The sequence below is a fragment of the Colletes gigas genome, unplaced genomic scaffold (genome assembly GCF_013123115.1).
Source record: "Colletes gigas isolate AHSC1104 unplaced genomic scaffold, ASM1312311v1 Colletes_gigas_Sc00010, whole genome shotgun sequence".
Lineage (NCBI taxonomy): Eukaryota > Metazoa > Arthropoda > Insecta > Hymenoptera > Colletidae > Colletes > Colletes gigas.
This window is the reverse complement of record NW_025106639.1, coordinates 4717888-4736167: the sequence shown is the minus strand read 5'-3', so window position 1 is coordinate 4736167 and position 18280 is coordinate 4717888. Positions and strand designations below refer to the sequence as shown.

Genomic DNA, 18280 nt, shown 5'->3' with positions numbered 1-18280 from the left:
CGCCTGAATTACGACAACCCGTCGTGCTTCGATGCGAGGAGGCGCGTAGTCTGTCGACAAAGGGGTGAATAAGCTGTGGGCAAACACACAGCAAGGGTTATTATCAGACACGCACAGTTTGAAACGGTAAACCCAAGTTAGGGTATCGAACAATAGTACAATCAAGATACGAATCTACGATTTCACGTTCTCTGCCTCCAGCCGCGACCATTTGAATCTTTATTTTGGTATTCGAATTTAATAGGCAATTTTGCGATATCGTGGAGCGAAATGAGGAGACACTCGAATGTTTTTCGAGCGGATATTTCTTGCCTCCACTGTACCACCAATGACCGTCTGGAATATCGACGCGCAGCGTTCTCTCTATACGGCTCGGATTGGTCCATCGTGTCTTTGTATCGGAGACTCGCAACGTGCTGGCTGTTTCCGAAACAAAAGCTATATACGCCCTCTCATTACCGAAGATTGTGGCCACGTTACCCGACTTTTGTTGCCTTTTTCCCCATCCCCGGAGAAACACGAAACAACGACGAAGAAAGGACAAGTAATAAGAACGCTATTCCGCGCTTCTATTTCCGTCGAATAATTGGACTCGCGACTTTAATAAGCGCAATTCTTGAACGTAATGTCCCTTCCTTCATTTCTATTCGCCATTACATTTCGTAGCTTCCGATAGAGTAGACAAATATTTAGCCATTAATTTATATTTGAAGATTATCTGGCGTCTCGTTTGGAGAGAAGGTCGATGACTCGAAGATTTAAAAGAGAAATGGATCTTTTTGACGCAATAATTTGATATCGTGCCCCGCCCAGAGTTCACCGATAACAAATCGTTCCGTGCAAGCCTGTCTCGTCGTTGGACAGGCGGGATTACGTCGAATGCAAAAGGGTCGTTTGAATAGAATTTTCGGCGTGTAATCGTACGGGGAACGAGTCCTGAAGCACTCGCGTCCCGCTAACGAAATTAAAGAGCGCGATTGGATATCTGTCGAGGAAGTACAAACACTCGTGCCAGACGCTGAAATTCGATAAACCTCTCGTTATCGCGGTGGATTTCCATTCGTTAAGCGATCGATTGGCACGGAGAACGGAAAAGTCCCCACACAGGACCTTTGTACAGAAAGAGAGAGAGAGAATGTCCGCCATTTCGTTTACTAGACACGGGTAAAGGGTATCTCAAAGGTAGAAAATCACCGAGCGATGAATAATGTAGAAAACGAGGAAGGAGAGACGATGGCCAGTCGTGTATTAAAAAGTATCGATTTAGGTAGAATTCAGAGACTGTTCCCAGACAGACGAGGTTCCAAGGACAAAGGACTCCCTTGGAACTGAAACGGCGGACTCCACGGATCGTTTTTCCTCCCCGGCGGGATACTTTTATACACGTTGTATTTATTACGCGTACAAGGTACATAATTTGTTATCGTAAGAATATAGTACAATATAGAATTAAACGAGAACGGTTTAACATATTACTATACATTACAAAAAAAGAGGGAGAGAGAGAGAGAAACGGTAAATAAAGATACATTAAGTAATGGTAAATGTAACAAAATGATGAGGACTGTACATGGGAAAGAAGATGCGCGTGGAGATGCATTTTGATTCTCGGTACTTCGGATAGGTACACTCAATGACGATGACGTTGATTATGAATTCATGCGAGTCGCTCGAGAACGGCTGTCATCCGCTTACTCTTCATTAGCTTGTCGCGAAGAACGCTGGTGTTTTTTAGATCGCGAGACCCCCGCGTCATTCTATCATCTTGAAGAGCGCGCAGGAGAATATCATCCCGAAGAACTGCGAACAAAACGTTGAATAAATAACAACTGGAAACAGTATCACACTTAAAACATAATACAATTCGTACAATATGAAAAAAAATATGTTTAAAGCGAAATAAAATTAGCTCGTCAGTAGTGCCTCGCTACTTGCAACAAAATCAGGACAGTCACGTGTCATGTAGAGAGATTTGGGGACGAACTCAAATGAGTGTTCTACCCTTGCAATTCTGAAAATTTGAAGATACGTATTCCATCATCCTACGTATAGATCGTTAAAATTGAAGTAGTTGGTGCCCTCTTGTTAGAGATGTTCTTCTCAGAAGAGGATGTTATATAAATTCCAGAATCATCGCAATAAATAGGAATGTCCAAGAATTAGCAATGCTCGAGGAGTGTTTGTTAATGGATTACGGTGGGCGTTAAGTTCAATGAAAATGCAAATGGATAGAGAGGAAGTGTTCACCTACCATCAGGCACGCGACTGCGATGCCGGCGCCGCCCATGATCGACGCGTGCTTTTGCATGTAAATTTGCGTCCCATTGATGCAACCTTCGAGATAGGCATTCGAGGGATTCACGGTGTCTGGTCCGGCGTTGCAGTTGAATCGCTGCAACAAATCGATGAGAAGCCGCATGAGAAACAATTCGGCCTGGGAAAGTCGATCGAACCCGGTGAAAGCGTGAGAGGCGAAACAGTGCCGAGGCCGGATCGGGAGATTGCAAATGACGATTTTCTGCCAGTAATCGATAGGTCGCCGATGTTTCGAAATTTCGTGGCATCGGTTTGAACGCCTCGACCCGAAACCTCGACTCGAGTCGAGATCGATCCGTGGCGGGTTCCACCCACGGCGATATTATCGATTGTCGGTATCGAGATAGCACTACCGAACCGACTGCAGGTATCGCGTTAATGACGCTCCATAAATTCGCCGAAACTTAATTATACGAAAGCAGAGCTTACTCTCAATTCTCCGCTGTGCTCCCTTTTTTAAATCTATTTTACCTCGACATGGAACCGAGGGTGCTTCTATTTAGGCGACAATAAATGCCCCAGATACAAAAGCACAGACGAGGTATACGGGTAGACGTTACACCTTGTGAACTTTCGTGACCCAATCCGACTGCCATACTGACCTGAGATGCTAGAATTTCTTGGCGAAAAAAAAAATTTCAAATCGTTCTAAAAAAATTATTGTTGGCTGCGTGGTACAATTACAATCATTTTTGGTGATTAGAGATATCGTCAAAATCCTACGCATTTTCGAGAAAAAAATTCATTACCGAAAATTTCATGTCTGACCATATCGTTGACCAGTTTCACTGAAATTTTATGCGTATGTTTAAAACGTCATAACTTCTGAACGGATTGAAGGATTTTAATGTTTCAAACGGCAAATAACGCGTATTTTAATGTAGAATATGTAGGCATTCAAAGAATATTCGAAAAGTTGTTCTTTAACCCCGTAAAGTAAGAAAAACCCCATAGAAGTGATCCAATTTTCAAACGGCTATAACTCCTACAATAGTGAACATATTTCAATGAAACTTTTTTCTGAAGTAGAGCTCATAGGTACCTACAGAAAAGTACTAACAAATTTATTAAAAATCAGAAACGAATTTTTAAGAAAAATCGACAGGGGGTAGGTGCCTAAATTTTTCGGCGAAAAAAAAAATTTCAAATCGTTCTGGAAAAATTATTTTCGATTGCGGGGGTCAATTACGATCATTTTTGGTGAATAGACACACCCCCGAAATCCTACGCATTTTCGAGAAAAAAATTCGAGAAGATGGACAAATATTTCGGCGAAAAAAAAATTTTCAAATCGTTTTGAAAAAATTATTTTCGATTGCGAGAGTCAATTACAATCATTTTTGGTGAATAGACATACCCCTATAATTCTACGCATTTTCGAGAAAAAAATTCGAGTAGATGGACAAATTTTTCGGCGAAAAAAAAACTTTCAAATCGTTCTGGAAAAATTATTTTCAACTGCGTGGGTCAATTACAATCATTTTTGGTGAATAGACACACCCCCGAAATCCTACGCATTTTCGAGAAAAAAATTCGAGTAGATGGACAAATTTGTCGGCGAAAAAAAAATTTTCAAATCGTTCTGGAAAAATTATTTTCGATTGCGGGGGTCAATTACAATCATTTTTGGTGAATAGACATAACCCCATAATTCTACGCATTTTCGAGAAAAAAATTCGAGTAGATGGACAAATTTTTCGGCGAAAAAAAAATTTCAAATCGTTCTGGAAAAATTATTTTCGATTGCGGGGGTCAATTACAATCATTTTTGGTGAATAGACATATCCCCGTAATCCTACGCATTTTCGAGAAAAAAAATTCTTTAGCGAAAAAATACATTTGATGTAAGGTCTACTCGTATACCTCGTCTGTGACGAAAGGTCGGAATATACTTTCGATGTTACTCGTTCCAGTTATGTATTCCAAAATAATTTTGCTTGTTCGTTTTGACACGAATGACAAACGAATGAACAAAATGACATAAAACGCGTCCACAAAAGTATTATGCATTTATTCATCAATAACGGAGACAGTAAATTAGCGGTGCAATTTTTAAACTGATCATACTTTCAAATGATCGATTTAACTCTAATTGGTGGAAAAAAAAAATGCAATATGTATGTACCGTGAGTAAAGTCGTTAAGCCGCGTTCTTTTCTGAATTACTTCATTAACTATTAATATCATCTATAGAAAAACGTGACTGTTCGTTCGAGATTTCACAACAACATTTAAACGATGCACTCGTAGGATTTACGAGCTAGAAATTCGGTTCATGAATATTTCTTTTAAACGCATGCTCGCCACGATGAGCGATAGATAGTAAAAGCGGCAGTCATAAATCAGAGGCAATTATTTCTGCGGTGAAATATTAATTTCACTCTCTCGGAATGTAATTAGACTTCGGTAGGATAATTATGTTAGAACGTATATATTCCCGATGAGTGGCGCGGTGGGTTACTAATTGCTGCAATCCAGTATGCACGAGTTTGCGAACGGCTAACTATTCCATCCGCGAATACGGACTCGTTAACGAAATTAATCTTTACCTGGCCAGGTTGGATCTCGCGACAGCAACTCTGCGGCAGGTCCAGCCCCAGACCACTCCAATCTCTCCAGCCAGTTACGCCGCAGCAGTGAAGCTAAAAGTGATTAGAAAAAATTAATTTAATTGCACCTTATACCCCCACTTAGCACTGATTTATACAGGGCGTTTGGCTACGGTTATTTGAAACTTTAACGAGGCAGTCATCTTCTTTTCCATCCTTTGCAGGCACTTTTTGGGAATTTATTTCGCGATAGACTCGACTGCTTTTGTAACGCAATAAATATTTTATGCCATGCACCAGAGTAGAAGTCATTTCGGACAAATGATGCCTGTTCGCGATATGACTTTTACAACCAAACGAATGACATTAAGCAAAGATCGTGCAAGGTGTTGAAAATTAATTGTTCTCGATCGTCGATCACCATTCGACAGACAACGGTCATCATTGTTTTATCGTCGCGCGTCAAGGGAGGGGAATAATCACGCGATACTTTACGCGAATTAAAGTACTTCCTGGCCGGGCGTGCTCACCGTGGATTGCGTCGTGTCCCAGGCGTCTCTGACTGCTTTGCGACTATCGTAGACTCTCATCGAACTCGACATTTCCCTCTGGAGCGTGTTCACCAATTTCTCACGGAACACGTACGCGAGCACACCACCAATTAGCATCGTCACGAACAACAGGAACACGATGATAAAGTACTGGAAAAATGATTCCCTCGCCGTTTAATCGACCCAATGATTCCCGTGTTGATTACGACTAGCATGAACAGGGGATTTACCGTGAGAAGCATGCACTTGACTTCTCGCGACGCTCCGATGCAACCGAAAAACGATATCATGGCGACGATCACTCCGCCGGCCAGCAGAACGTAGATCGCGCCTGTTAGCAAATCGTTACCCACGAGTTCGCCGATCCATGGCACCTTGTCCAACAGCGCCCATACCGCCAATCCAACTATTGCAACTCCTCCAAACTGAAGACACATATTCGTAACGTCAGTCGAGGACTGAAATATCGCGAGATACCCAGCGACATTGGGCGGTGTAAAAAATTAACTTTCCAACGAGTTATCAGGCGCATAATTGAAAGGGTGGAAGAATTTTCTGCAAGATCGCAAATTTATAGATAAGGAAATAATGATCGTGACTGGGTAAATGCAACGAGGTCGGAACGACGCGACGGTCACTGTATTCTTTGCGAGTATTTTCACGTAACTCGCGTGACCGTATCGACAAAGGGAACAATAATATTATTCCATGGAAAAGTGTACATCCGGCTGATTCACTTAACTTACTCGTTAAGTAACCAAGGAATCCTTGACGAGTAAAATTTTACTAGAGTGATGGTCAGCGATTTATCGTGGTAACATCGTTGAAAAATTAATTTTATCGCCAGTCGATGTGCTTACAAAGATCACGAAGTTGACGAAAAACAGGGAATACTTCATACAGCGGCCGCAGCCGTCCATCTCCGTCCCGTATCCCATTCTGCTTTATCTCTCGATCTATAAACAGAAATAAACCGTAAGATTATTATTTTATTCAAAGAAACTGTTTCTGCTCGGAAAAGCAAAGAATCTACGGAATAAAGTGCTAGTTATAATTGTATCGTTTTTTAAATCTCCGAGGAATGACCCACAGGGGGCATTCGATTGCACCAGGTGTACACCCAGGTTTTGCAATCGAACATTAATCCCATAATTGGGCAGACATCCATAACTGGCACTTTATTGTTCGCGACGACGTCTGTTGCGCAGTCGACTACGCGAAATAAAGTCAGATTACTGCTTCTGCATACACAGATAATGGCGGTTCTCCCCTGCACGGAGTCGCGAAATATCGTAAACTTGTTTTTGAGCGATGCCCTTGCGATTTTATTTTGACTCGTAAATTAGTCCGGCGAGGTAATCGCACGACTCCGCGATTAACACGTCCACAGCCAGACCGTAACCGTAAAATAGCCAGCGACACCGAAACTGTGACTTTAGACTGCATAATTAAAAATTTGCCTTGGCGCTTGTTTCTGAATCTACTCCAAATTTCTTTCCTTTAACGTTTCGAGATTGATTTTTTTTGTAATCCTGTCACTTATACATTAATGGGGGATTCTAAAGGTCAAAATAACACGAAAATCAAGAATACCAATTTGTTGATGAAGGCTTTGTTAAAAAAGTTATTAACGTTTGAAGTTCCAACCGTTCTGAATTTTTTTCTCGAAAATGCGCAGGATTTCGGGGGTATGTCCAATCACCAAAAATGATTGTAATTGACCCCCGCAATAGAAAATAATTTTTTTAGAACGATTTGAAAAATTTTTTTTTCGACGAATGATTTCAGCACCTATTCGATTTTTTTTCTCGAAAATGGATAGGATTTCGGAGGTATGTGTATTCACCAAAAATGATTGTAATTGACCCCCGCAACCGAAACTAATTTTTCCAAAACGATTTGAAATGTTTTTTTTCCGTCGAAAAATTTCACACCTTCTCGAATTTTTTTCTAGAAAGCAGGTAGGATTTCGGGGGTAATACTAATGATCAAAAATTATTATAATTGACCCCCGCAACCGAAAACAATTTTTCCAAAACGATTTGAATTTTTTTTTTTCCCTCGAAAAATTTCACACCTTCTCGAATTTTTTTCTAGAAAATGAATAGGATTTCGGGGGTATGTGTATTCACCAAAAATTATTGTAATTGACCCCCGCAACCGAAAATAATTTTTCCAGAACGATTTGAAATGTTTTTTTCCTGTCGAAAAATTTCACACCTTCTCGAATTTTTTTCTAGAAAATGGGTAGGATTTCGGGGGTAATTCTAATGATAAAAAATGATTGTAATTGACCCCCGCAACCGAAAATAATTTTTCCAGAACGATTTGAAATGTTCGAATTTAATTGTTAATAACTTTATGGCGAAGCCTCCATCAACAAGTTGGTATTCTTGATTTTCGTCTTATTTTGGCCTCTAGAATCTCCCATTAAAACACCCTGTATGTCGTGATGGAAGCAATACGATAAATACGTTTAACAAGTCGATTGTCACGTCACCTCATATACAATATGAGTCACAGGACATTTGCTAGAAAGCTGATGCAAAAATTCTTGAAATGTAATCTGAATACGAGTCACGAACTTCCATTTTAAAATATAAACAATTTGGTCTGGCTATCGCCGTGGCGAAGAATGAATTCACTCGAGCAGCCACGTTCGTGTTCCGATGCCCGAATCAGGATCGCAGCGATCGCGTAATCGTCGTCGTCGTTGCGATTCCCAAAGAGCAGACATTGCTTAGTCGGTTTAGTAATTGTTTCCGCGCTGATGTCACACCGCGCTGAAGACTTCTTCGTGTATTCTATGCACCTCGTGATCGTCCTCAATTTTTTCCTTCCGCCGGCCTACATTCTTGCGAGCAATTGGCGACGGTTACGCCACTGTCTCGTCACTTTTAATTTCTAATCGCTGATCGGTGCCCGATCCCGTCGGGTCCTGATTAAGGGTACGCGGAATTAGAGGCCAAGAGATAGCGGCACGAGGCTTGGTTTAACAATCCGTTGAGCAACCGTCGAAACATTCTCGCGATTAACATTGCGATTAGGACAGTCCTCGATTAGAGGTGCTGCTATCCATATATTGATAAGTCGAAGAAATTGCTCTGTTGCAAAATGAAACGTACAAGTTGTGGGACCATTTGGAGGAATAGCTATTTGGCTTCCAGATACGGGTCGCGGTCCCGCAGAAAATTATTCCAAGGCAGCTGCCATTGTCGGGGTTCCAAGGACGCTGAGAGTAATGGGGCGTACAAAGAGGGTGTTTCGTGCTTGCGAGGGGTGGCTATGATCGAAGAGAACTCTTTTCGGACGGGGCCAGCTGCAGAACGCAGGGAACAATAGGCATGGACAGATCCTGGAGTAAATTTAGATCTTGAAATTAAAAATTGTTGGAATAAAGGAAAAATCGCGAGACCGTAGAAATTCCAAATCGGTTGCAATCATCGCGATAAACGTAATCGGCGAACGTTGCAGCGTTAAAAGCGCGAAAAGGGAAAGGAACGCCGTATTCGAATGGTGGAAAATAACAGAGAAGATCGAAACGATTCGCCATTCATGATTATATACGGAGTGGATCGCTTGGCTCGATTGCTCGCTATAGATCACGGTTCCAAGATCATCGCGGCCAATGAGTAAGACAGGCTCGATTGTCACGCGAATCACGTACTTACACGTACACAACTCTCAGCCAACTCACGGATCTACGTGACGTAAGAATCGAGATCGATCGCTTTGCATGCCGCGGCCATTGAGAATGCTGGCGATTCCCGTTCGAGAGGCAGAACTCCGCGTTTGGGGGGCTGATCGTGCAGCATCCGACGGAATACCTACGGTACACCTTGCACCTGCCGCGATGAACGATGACCTTCGCTAGATGGAGGCGTAACGACTAGACCTCTCCTCGAGGCCGACGAGAAGTAGGTCACTTCGGACCGCCAGACAATATACTGTTGTGTTTATCGACGTAGAAATCATATTTACGAACCGCCGGTTGGTCTGCTCTGTGGTCGAGCTGCCACGAAAGCCGCGCGGGGAATCAATTGCATTTGCAATATGCAGGCGGAATTGTGTACTGCAACGAGCGCCTAGCTACCGATGGGATCTGCATCGACGATGACCTCCGCGCGGAGAAACATCGCAGAATTTTATTTACGAAAAATTTTGCATTCCCTCGAATTAAGAATCAACGATCTACGGTATTTTATTTGTTTACGATGTGTACGGTAATCGTTGGAATACTTTCGCGAGCAACTGTATCTCGACGTGACTCGCTCGCTCCGTGGACTTGAATCATTAGACCGGACACGTCAAAGTCATCTTAACCTTCGGGGCAAATTTACACTCTGCTACCGAGTCGCGAATTATGTTAAAACAGCGAAAAACTCGATACTTAGAGATGTTTGTCGGTCACAGAAATAAAATGAGCAAGAGAAGTGATGTTTCGTTTACTTTCGAGGTCGTTCCAAAGCAGGTGCAATCGGAATATTAAGAAAATGACCAGAGTAAATTGATCGCCGCGAAGTCTTTATTATTACCAACGTTACGCACTTATACAATATTCTTAACTGTTAGATTGCTTGTCATGCTTGTCTCGTGCCGCGTATAATTGATTACATTCCAGAGAACATTATGATTTTTAATTTAACGTGACTAACACTTCGTTGGTATTCAAGTGGAAATCTCCTTCTGCAAAGCGACGCGTTACGCGTTCCTTTCTACAAAGAAAATTGAAACGAACGGTGACGCTTTACTTCGTACGGGTTGTTCCAATTTACGACGTTTTAAATTTAATTTTAATATTAGCACTCATCGTGGACGCTTCACGAGTGAGTTATTAGTATCGCGGGTACAGTCGACCGCCGTATAACACCGAATCGTCGTACTTCTGCAGCACGATTTCGCTCTAACGCTGTTCGAGAATTCCGGGAATCCCCACTATAACACGGCACTCTTCCAACACGAATTTGCTTTAACACGGTTAAACAATCGAGGAACTCTCGTTATAACGCGACACGCCTTGATTAACTCTCGCGAACGTGTAACGTTTTTATTTTTATCGGAACTGCGAATCTAAGGGAAGAGTACATTGTAATTACTATTCGTTAAAATTCTGACTTTTTAATTTCGTCTATATTTAGTATCACGTGACATATCCCCCGTAGAATAAACGAATCATTGAAATTACTCTACAGTGCTACGAAAGTATGCTTTTCACACGCATCTATAATAGCAATTCACTTTCGTCTAATTCTGGTGCACCTAAAACGCGAACTCGCATTCCTCGTTCTCAGCTGCTAGCACGCAGACCTTGTTCTCGCCTATGTTTTAGGAAATCGAAACAATGTTTTCTTTCGTTATTAAACTTTGGCTAGATAGTAGTGCTCGTAGCAACAGCTGCTGAAAATATACACGATTATTTATGGGACATTGACGGTGTTCTTGCGACACGTACAGAGATACCTGAAATATTTGAACATACTAGAGAATCTATCGTACTCATGCGGGCTCACACGTGACGTGTGTTAATCACTTTGAGCAATTGCTGCGAAGATACGTGGGTACGAAATGATCGAGCACAAAGCTGGCTATAATTAGAAAACATGGTTTAATGCGTCGTTCGTCTATGTCACGTTTTTTTTCCTCTCCTAACGACGAATTCATTTTTATCGCGAATTTCATTTCGATTTTGCGCGGGCAATTTGGAATAGCGGCATTCCAATTTCACTTTCACTTTATGAAATTAAAAGAACAAGATAATAGAATTATTTTCTCCTACAAACATCGTAACATAGGAATACATTAAGTCTTAGACTTCACTTGCAGTGATCGCAGATGTAACTTCCGTGGTCATTACCAACATTTCGCCCACTCTTCTCTTTCGTCGTTGTTTGACACTCGCTTTGCAAGAGAGCTACTCTCTGGAATATTCCTAATTATCTCTCTCACATCCTTCTCGTCACGTTTCGTCAAGCAGCTCCAAACTCATGCGTGAACAGTCTTCAATAATTTCCCTCTTTGATTACGATCCTCGTCTTTCATCTCGAGTATCCGTCTCCTATTCGTCGTATACAAATCTCGTGATCTTGGATCCCATATATTTATTTGATTTATTTCCATCCAATTTACCTACTAAAAATAACTTCAATCGCTAGATTTCGTTTAAAACTTTCGCCTTCCAATTGTGCTCTACTATTTTAACTCCAGCCCTTTCCATATACAATTTTTAGATTCTCTTACGACTCTTTCTTTTCCCTTTGACTCTTGTTCTTAGCAGCATCGTGACATCCGTTTTATTTTTAAGTTACAAGTGTAGGACTACGATGCAACGCAGCTGTTGCTGGACGTTGCTCGTTCGTCGTGACATAACCAGCGTATATATAGCGTATATATTGGTTTGTACAAAACGAATAAAACAAATGTATTTGTCTTTCCAGGTTTCCGCGAGGACGACGCGTTCCCAAGATCCCGACCCCGTTAATCGCACGCGACATTACCCAACTGTCACCGGCGTTATCTAATTCGCACGAGACGTGTAATTTTCTGCAAACCCGGTCCCGACCTAGATCTAGAACTTGGACCAGTTTTAAAAGCCCTCGCCTAACTGGGGGGAAAAAGAATTACCATTCTTCGCGACGGTACAACGGCTTCCCGCGTCCATTTTGTTCCCCCCGTTTCGTAATCGACGATTTGCGATTTTTCCTTTATCCCTGCCCGTGTGTGAATCATCGACCATTCCACGCCGCGTTCCATCGTTATTTTTTCCATCGACCGCAACAAACAGACATTTGCATCGATGACCGTGACGCGACGAGCCGCGTTTCCGTTTCCGAAGACGTACTTCATCGCGCGAAGATCGCGATCCTCGTGAAGAGTTATGCAATAGAAGACCAGTTTGATCGAGTAACTGCGCTTCGGCGAGAGTGAGTTCGATTCAGAAAGATCTTCGCGATAGATCCTGGCGCGTAGATCGTGGCCTCGCCGTTACCTTTGGCCTTCATTGTTCGCGAACCGTGGATCACTTTTACTCGTTAATAGTTGTTAATGAAACTAATATTCGTTTAGAAATTTTTTGCTAATTTGAATCGCTGGAATAATATAAAAAGAAGGGACTCGAGGGAAAACGTCCTTGCATGCAACGGTACTTGGAGTCAAGATGGTGTCGTTTTAAGTACCTCGATGGAACGGGGAATGTCGAGAGGACTGGTATTTCTGAGTCGAAAACCCTTGTTGTGGGTTGCAAGCCACGTTGTTAGTGTCTTGCGTATGTAGAACCCTAAATAAGCTCGTGTAGATTCGAAAAGAACTAGCCAAACTTTCAGATACCATTATTAAGAAAACGATGCATCGAACACGCTTATTATGCTTGCAAGAAACGTTGAAACGATCGCTCAGGTTACAAAAATAGAAATCAACGCATCGCTCGTTTAATTACAATTGAATTAGCGTCGTTTAATTGTTCTGAACTGGTCGTTGTTAGTCCGAGGTCCGAGTTCGAAGCATCCCCTTCACCGTTTGACTGCGACCGTTTCGTGTACCGCGGCCAGAAGGTCGTACGTTTAATTACCGTGCGTGGTTCTCATTAACCTGGATTGCTCGAACTTACATCATAATTAATACACGCTTATTACCGGGCGAAAAAAGTAACGACGAACATGACATTGCGTGTGTTTTCGTTGTTCCGTATCGATTTCTCTCGTCTCCGTGGAACTGGCTTCGTATCGATCGTTCGAAAGAAACGTGACGCTGTTCATTATCTTTTTTTATTTTTATTTCGTGAAACATTGATGGATCTCTCCCTTTGATGGCGATCCTCTACCGATAATCGAGCGCGATCGTAATCGATTTAATAAATATTTGAAAGCGCGCCCTATTTCGGAAAAAATCATACATTTTGGGGGGCGTGTCGCGTGACTGGTTGAATATTACTTCTGCCTTTGGCGACGAAACGTCTGAATATTAAAACCCGCAATAACACGTTTTTTTAATAACTTCACGAGTATTTTTACGGGTCGGAGAAACTTATTGGGCAGAAAATTATATAGAATTCTACGAGAAAGAAGGTTTAAATTATTCCTCACTTTTATCCACGTGTATTTATAGCAACCCGTGACACACTTAATACGATTGCTATGGCGATCACCGGTGGTCGACGCTATAAGCTCACAACCCTTCGAACGCTATGATGTCTGAATCCCAATACTTGAAAGTGGGTCGATTTGTCCGCGTAAAATGAATAACGGCAATTTCCATATTTCATCATTTATCGTTTCTCGTTGCTTCTGCATTTATTTGTATAATCTCTGTCTTCCGTTACGCAACAACTTTCGTTTTTATTTCTCATCGAGTCCGGCAAACTTTTATCGCAAAAGTTCCATCTCAACGCCGGGTAAATGTTCATAGAAAGTCGAGAAATAAACAAACTTCGACGATACCGATACCGATCTATCTAACGAAAGGTTGAATTAGATTTAATTGCAATGGATCGAGCACAAGTTGAAACGTGTTCCTTTTTTCTCTAATCGTCGTGCATATCAAATTAAGGGAAAATTAAATTGCCTCGAGAAGAAGCTTTGCGAGAAATAACTGATCGACGTTCTCCGAGTAACCAATGGATCGGGCAACAACGACAACCGGAAGTCCTCGAACACCGGTTTCGCGACGCCGTACACGAATTACCCTACGGTCTAGGCGAGGATATACCGGTTTTGTAACAAGCTGTAGAAGTCCTCTCGAGGCTCAGTCACGCACCGACATACTGGCTTAAAGACACGTTATACGAGAGAGAAAGTGGCTTCTCCCCGTCCGCATTAAGTAATCCACGGGCAATGAAAAACGTAAAAATGATAGAGCATGGCTGGACCTGTGGCGCGTGACGTCATCGAGGAGCTTCCTTCCTCGTCCTGGCGCTTAATGGGCCTCCGGCCAGGGAACTTGCGAGTAATGTAATTCCTCACCGCGTCGTAATTGCGAGAGTCCAAGTCGCTTCGACGTATCGATCACTTTAGCGACCATCGTTAAGACTCTTATTACCGTCGTCGGGCAAAGTGATGGCTTTTTTCCCCTTTTTCCCCTGTTACGAGACGTTTATATCACCCGTTTCTCGCCATTCCGTCCGATCGTGTCGTAATTCCATAAAATCTATTTGCAAAAGGCGCATCTACGCCAGGAACCATTCGATAGAAAATATTTCTCGGGCGTAGAAATTTATTCCTTTGCGACCGTAGCGTCAAGTTGAGTACCGATTCAGCAAAGACTTCTTGAAAGTTTCTAATTAAAAAACATTGGTGGTTAAAGAATATAGAATGTAACGGGTACAAAAAACTTGTTCGAAAGTGGTTGTTATTAGAATAACAATAACCACTCGAAGAAAGTGACAATTGAGCATATAGAAGACCGCGCAGTGTGTAAACAGCAACGAGTGCCAAAGGAAAGTTAACTGAATGCTAAAGCATGGCTGGAATTCCGGGTCATCCTAATGTTGCATTTGCATCTGATTTATCGATCTTCGAAACAGCATTGCTTGGAGATCTAGATAGCACAATGAGTCATGTCAAATGTATATAATCCGTTATTCTGACGATTCGAGTGCTTCCAAGAATCTTGAAGAAAATGTTTACAATATCTTACGATACCTTCCAATTTAGAAATTACTGTGTCTTGTTTACGTCGTTAGTTATACACGGATTCAGCTTTGATGTCACTGTTAGTAAACTTCTGATTTCTTCTGTGAACCAGTGTATACTTATGGTAATACTCTTATGTCCATAAATGGTAACAAAGATGCAAAGGAAATTATTATATAGGAACAATCAATTCCTTCTCACGGGGAATAATATTTTGACGAGTTACAACGTGTCCTACAAAGCACCCAGAAGTAGCTAATAATATCGAGACACTTGTACAACGTGCTCTATAGATCACCAAAGTGATCCAGAAACGTCTACGAACGTTTTCCCTAGTGAAATTCATACTAGCACGAGATAGAGTCTAGATAGATTTTAAATGATAGCGTTTCGGTGATCGAAGGGGTTTCCATAGTATTTCGAACGAACAGAGTTCGAAAAATAAGAGGTGACCATGAGAAATAGCGTGGAGATTGTAACTTGCAACCTGCCTTTTAATATCTTGTTCCTTGTCGCGCGGTGCAGGGAATTGTTATTGCGTAAAAGTCGTATCGAGCGGTGCATGATTCAGACACTTAAACGAAAACAAACCAACTCGGTATTGACATCATCGAATATACCTGCATCATCGACGCGCAGCGAGACGCGAGTTTCACGCCGGAGTCGTGACTTTGCGCGCGAATCGTTTTCTCTCGAGACGACGGTATTTTGCGCAGCGTTTGTTCAACGCCCGTTGATTTATGTCGAAAAAATGCGAAACAACAAAGGAAATAAACGCGTGGAACGTCGGTGAAACCGTCGTATCGTTTCAACAGGCTCGAAGGTTAAGTCAACGACGAGGAAGATCGTTAAAAACGTGTTTCTCGGTCCCTCTTGCGAACGTTATGTTGTCACAGTCCGCAAAGTCTGTGTCTGGGCTCCGGGTCTCTCGTTTTACAGGTCATGGTGGCTGAATTTTTTAACTCTACTCGGCCAAGTCTCTGGGATTCGGTTGAACGAAACCTGAGCTAAGACTTTCTCGTCTAAACGTCGTGATATAGTAATCTTCGGTCGGTTGGGCCCACGTTGAGCCTCGTCTGTACAGTCTGGGTGGATCACGATGTTTATTTTATTTTGATAAAATGAAAAATATTCGATCTCTAATGGTAGAAGTTGTGATTAAAGTGGAACCCAGAAGGCTGCTACTCAGTTTCGCTGTTCCAGTACGCGACAGAGCTGGTTCTGGTGGTAATTTTGAGAAATCGATCAACCAGGCGGTGATCGACTACTGGTGAGGTAACCCTGTTCTTGTTGAACTCGTAAGACCCAACATATCTTGCCTGGGGCGCGTACTATGATTCAACAGGTTCTGTTTCTAGAGCGTTCAAGTCGAATTATTAGCTTCGAGCTGACGTTATGTACGATGGTCGATAGCCACTTTTGAGAACGTTAGGTCATAGCTAATAATTCAACTCGAGTAATCCGATGGGGCTCGAAACTGATTTGGTAAAGGGGGAAATACCGATGCAAAACAGCATACACGTTTTTTGCACCTGCATTCTACTCCAGGTGAAATCTTAATGAAATCCTTTCGGCCCTTCATTTAAATTTATATTTAGAGTCCATATTTATTTTTGTTAGCATCTTGACTATAAAGTAACTCATTCGAAAGTCGCTGAAATTGAAGTAACAAGTCTGAGATTGGGCGTAGCGTCGTGCCTGGGGGGGGGGAGGTCAATTTGGTAGATAGTGATACATCGATACGTTTCGTGGAGTCCGATCGAGAAGAAAGGAGGGGCGATACGGCGAAGAAACGAAAAAAGAACGTTCGAGGAAAAAGTCGAAGGGAGGGATCCTTTCAGTCGAAAGTTACGGTTGCGGAGACCGAGGTCATCGAGTTTTACACACGATCCCCGTTGTACGATCGCCGAGGCAACGCGTTATGATGCTCGGCCGTCTACTGTTACGTGCGCGTTTTCTTGCACGCCCGACGCCGCGCATAAACCAAACACGCGCGACAATGGTACATTCCGTAACAATATGGATGCTGGGAGATCACTGGCGGTCGCGATCGACGATCCACGAGCCATCCCGGGTTCTCGATACTCGATTTCAGCGAAATCGACAGCGTTGCGAGAGCGCGTTATTTAATCGATTTTCGAAATCGAAATTATTCGCCTCGATGTGTGGCAACGCAAACAAACTCGAACGAACCCCGTCGTTTCTTGCAACATCTCTGGCCACCGTGACTCCGTGCTGCGTAGGCGTAAGCTAATACGCGCGTTATCACAGTCAGAACCTTCTTGCCGATTTACCGCGAAAAAAATAATCGACGAGGACCAGTCGATTTCTATCGAGCCTCGATTCGAACCGTCGTTCGACCGCGTGCGTGAATCCGGGATTTGTGACTCCTACGCGCGTAACGATCGAGCATAACGGGTAAATCGGATCGACGAACGATCGTACTCACGGCGCTCCGTATGTCGCAGCTGCCCTTTCGTCGTCGCCCGGTGGATAGAAACTTCTTTCGTCGATGATACGCGACACCGTGCAGCGAACCACGCACGCAACTTGCGGCTTCCGTTGGGAAATCACTGGGTTACACCGATTTTCTGTTAATCGCCGCGCGGTGGACGCGCCGAGCTTGTTCGTACGGTCGGTTAAATTCAGGCACACGAGGCTGCGGGATCGAGTATCGGCGTGGACACGCGCGATTTCAGGCCGGGTCTGAGTGAAACTGAAATGGTAAAACCGTCGTGAGCTCTTTCGCGCTCTGTCCCAGTCCCTCCCTCTCTCTCCTTCTCTGCTTTACTCTGTTGCCCCGGTCTCCCTGATTATTTCCCTCTCTATCGCGCGTTGCATTTACCCTCTCCGTTTGTCCATCGAGCAACTCCACGCTTCCCCTCTACCTCTCCTTCTTATTCGAATCCCCCTTTTTCCACCGCGAGTCATCGTTTACCTTCGTACCTGTGTGTACTCAACGCAGTCGTGGGCTCTTATGTGCCGCGTGTGGGCATTGTGCGTTACCACGCACCATGAATCCACGCTCTCGTGAGACCTGCCGAAAGTGGGGTAACGAAACGTGGCGTCGAGCAGCGGGACGAAATCAAAACGTGGCAAAAGCTGCAAACTTACGTTGTTTTCTTTCAATCGTTTTCCTACGTCGATTGTAGACACGGAAACAAACAACAAGGATTCGAGCCTCCCCCACGTTGACCTAGAAATCTATCAGAATCTTAATCTCTTCTATTTTATAGCTTCTA

At 43.0% G+C, this 18280-nt stretch overlaps 1 protein-coding gene across 2 annotated transcripts; it reads right to left on the bottom strand.

Annotated features, from left to right (window-relative positions):
* Positions 1-817: 817 nt before the first annotated feature.
* LOC122397796 (CD151 antigen) lies at positions 818-17800 on the bottom strand. 2 transcript variants are annotated; one of them, XM_043397201.1, is made up of 7 exons: positions 17484-17800; positions 6276-6371; positions 5646-5840; positions 5395-5565; positions 4865-4957; positions 2252-2392; positions 818-1800 (listed from the first exon to the last, which is right to left on the bottom strand). In XM_043397201.1, the coding sequence occupies exons 2-7, from the start codon at positions 6351-6353 to the stop codon at positions 1753-1755; spliced, it is 726 nt and encodes a 241-aa protein (XP_043253136.1). In that variant the 5' UTR covers positions 6354-6371; positions 17484-17800; the 3' UTR covers positions 818-1752. The 2 variants fall into 2 exon arrangements, with proteins under 2 accessions (XP_043253136.1, XP_043253135.1); XM_043397200.1 differs by having other exon boundaries at positions 820-1800; positions 17488-17796.
* Positions 17801-18280: the final 480 nt, after the last annotated feature.

Excerpts from the sequence above, each read along its gene's own strand:
- LOC122397796 (XM_043397201.1), bottom strand. The coding sequence starts at position 6,353 with ATGGGATACGGGACGGAGATGGACGGCTGCGGCCGCTGTATGAAGTAT. Across the intron at positions 5,566-5,645 it reads TCAAGTGCATGCTTCTCACG|TACTTTATCATCGTGTTCCT; the intron begins GTAAATCCCCTG and ends TCATTTTTCCAG. Across the intron at positions 2,393-4,864 it reads GCGAGATCCAACCTGGCCAG|CGATTCAACTGCAACGCCGG; the intron begins GTAAAGATTAAT and ends GATTTGTTGCAG.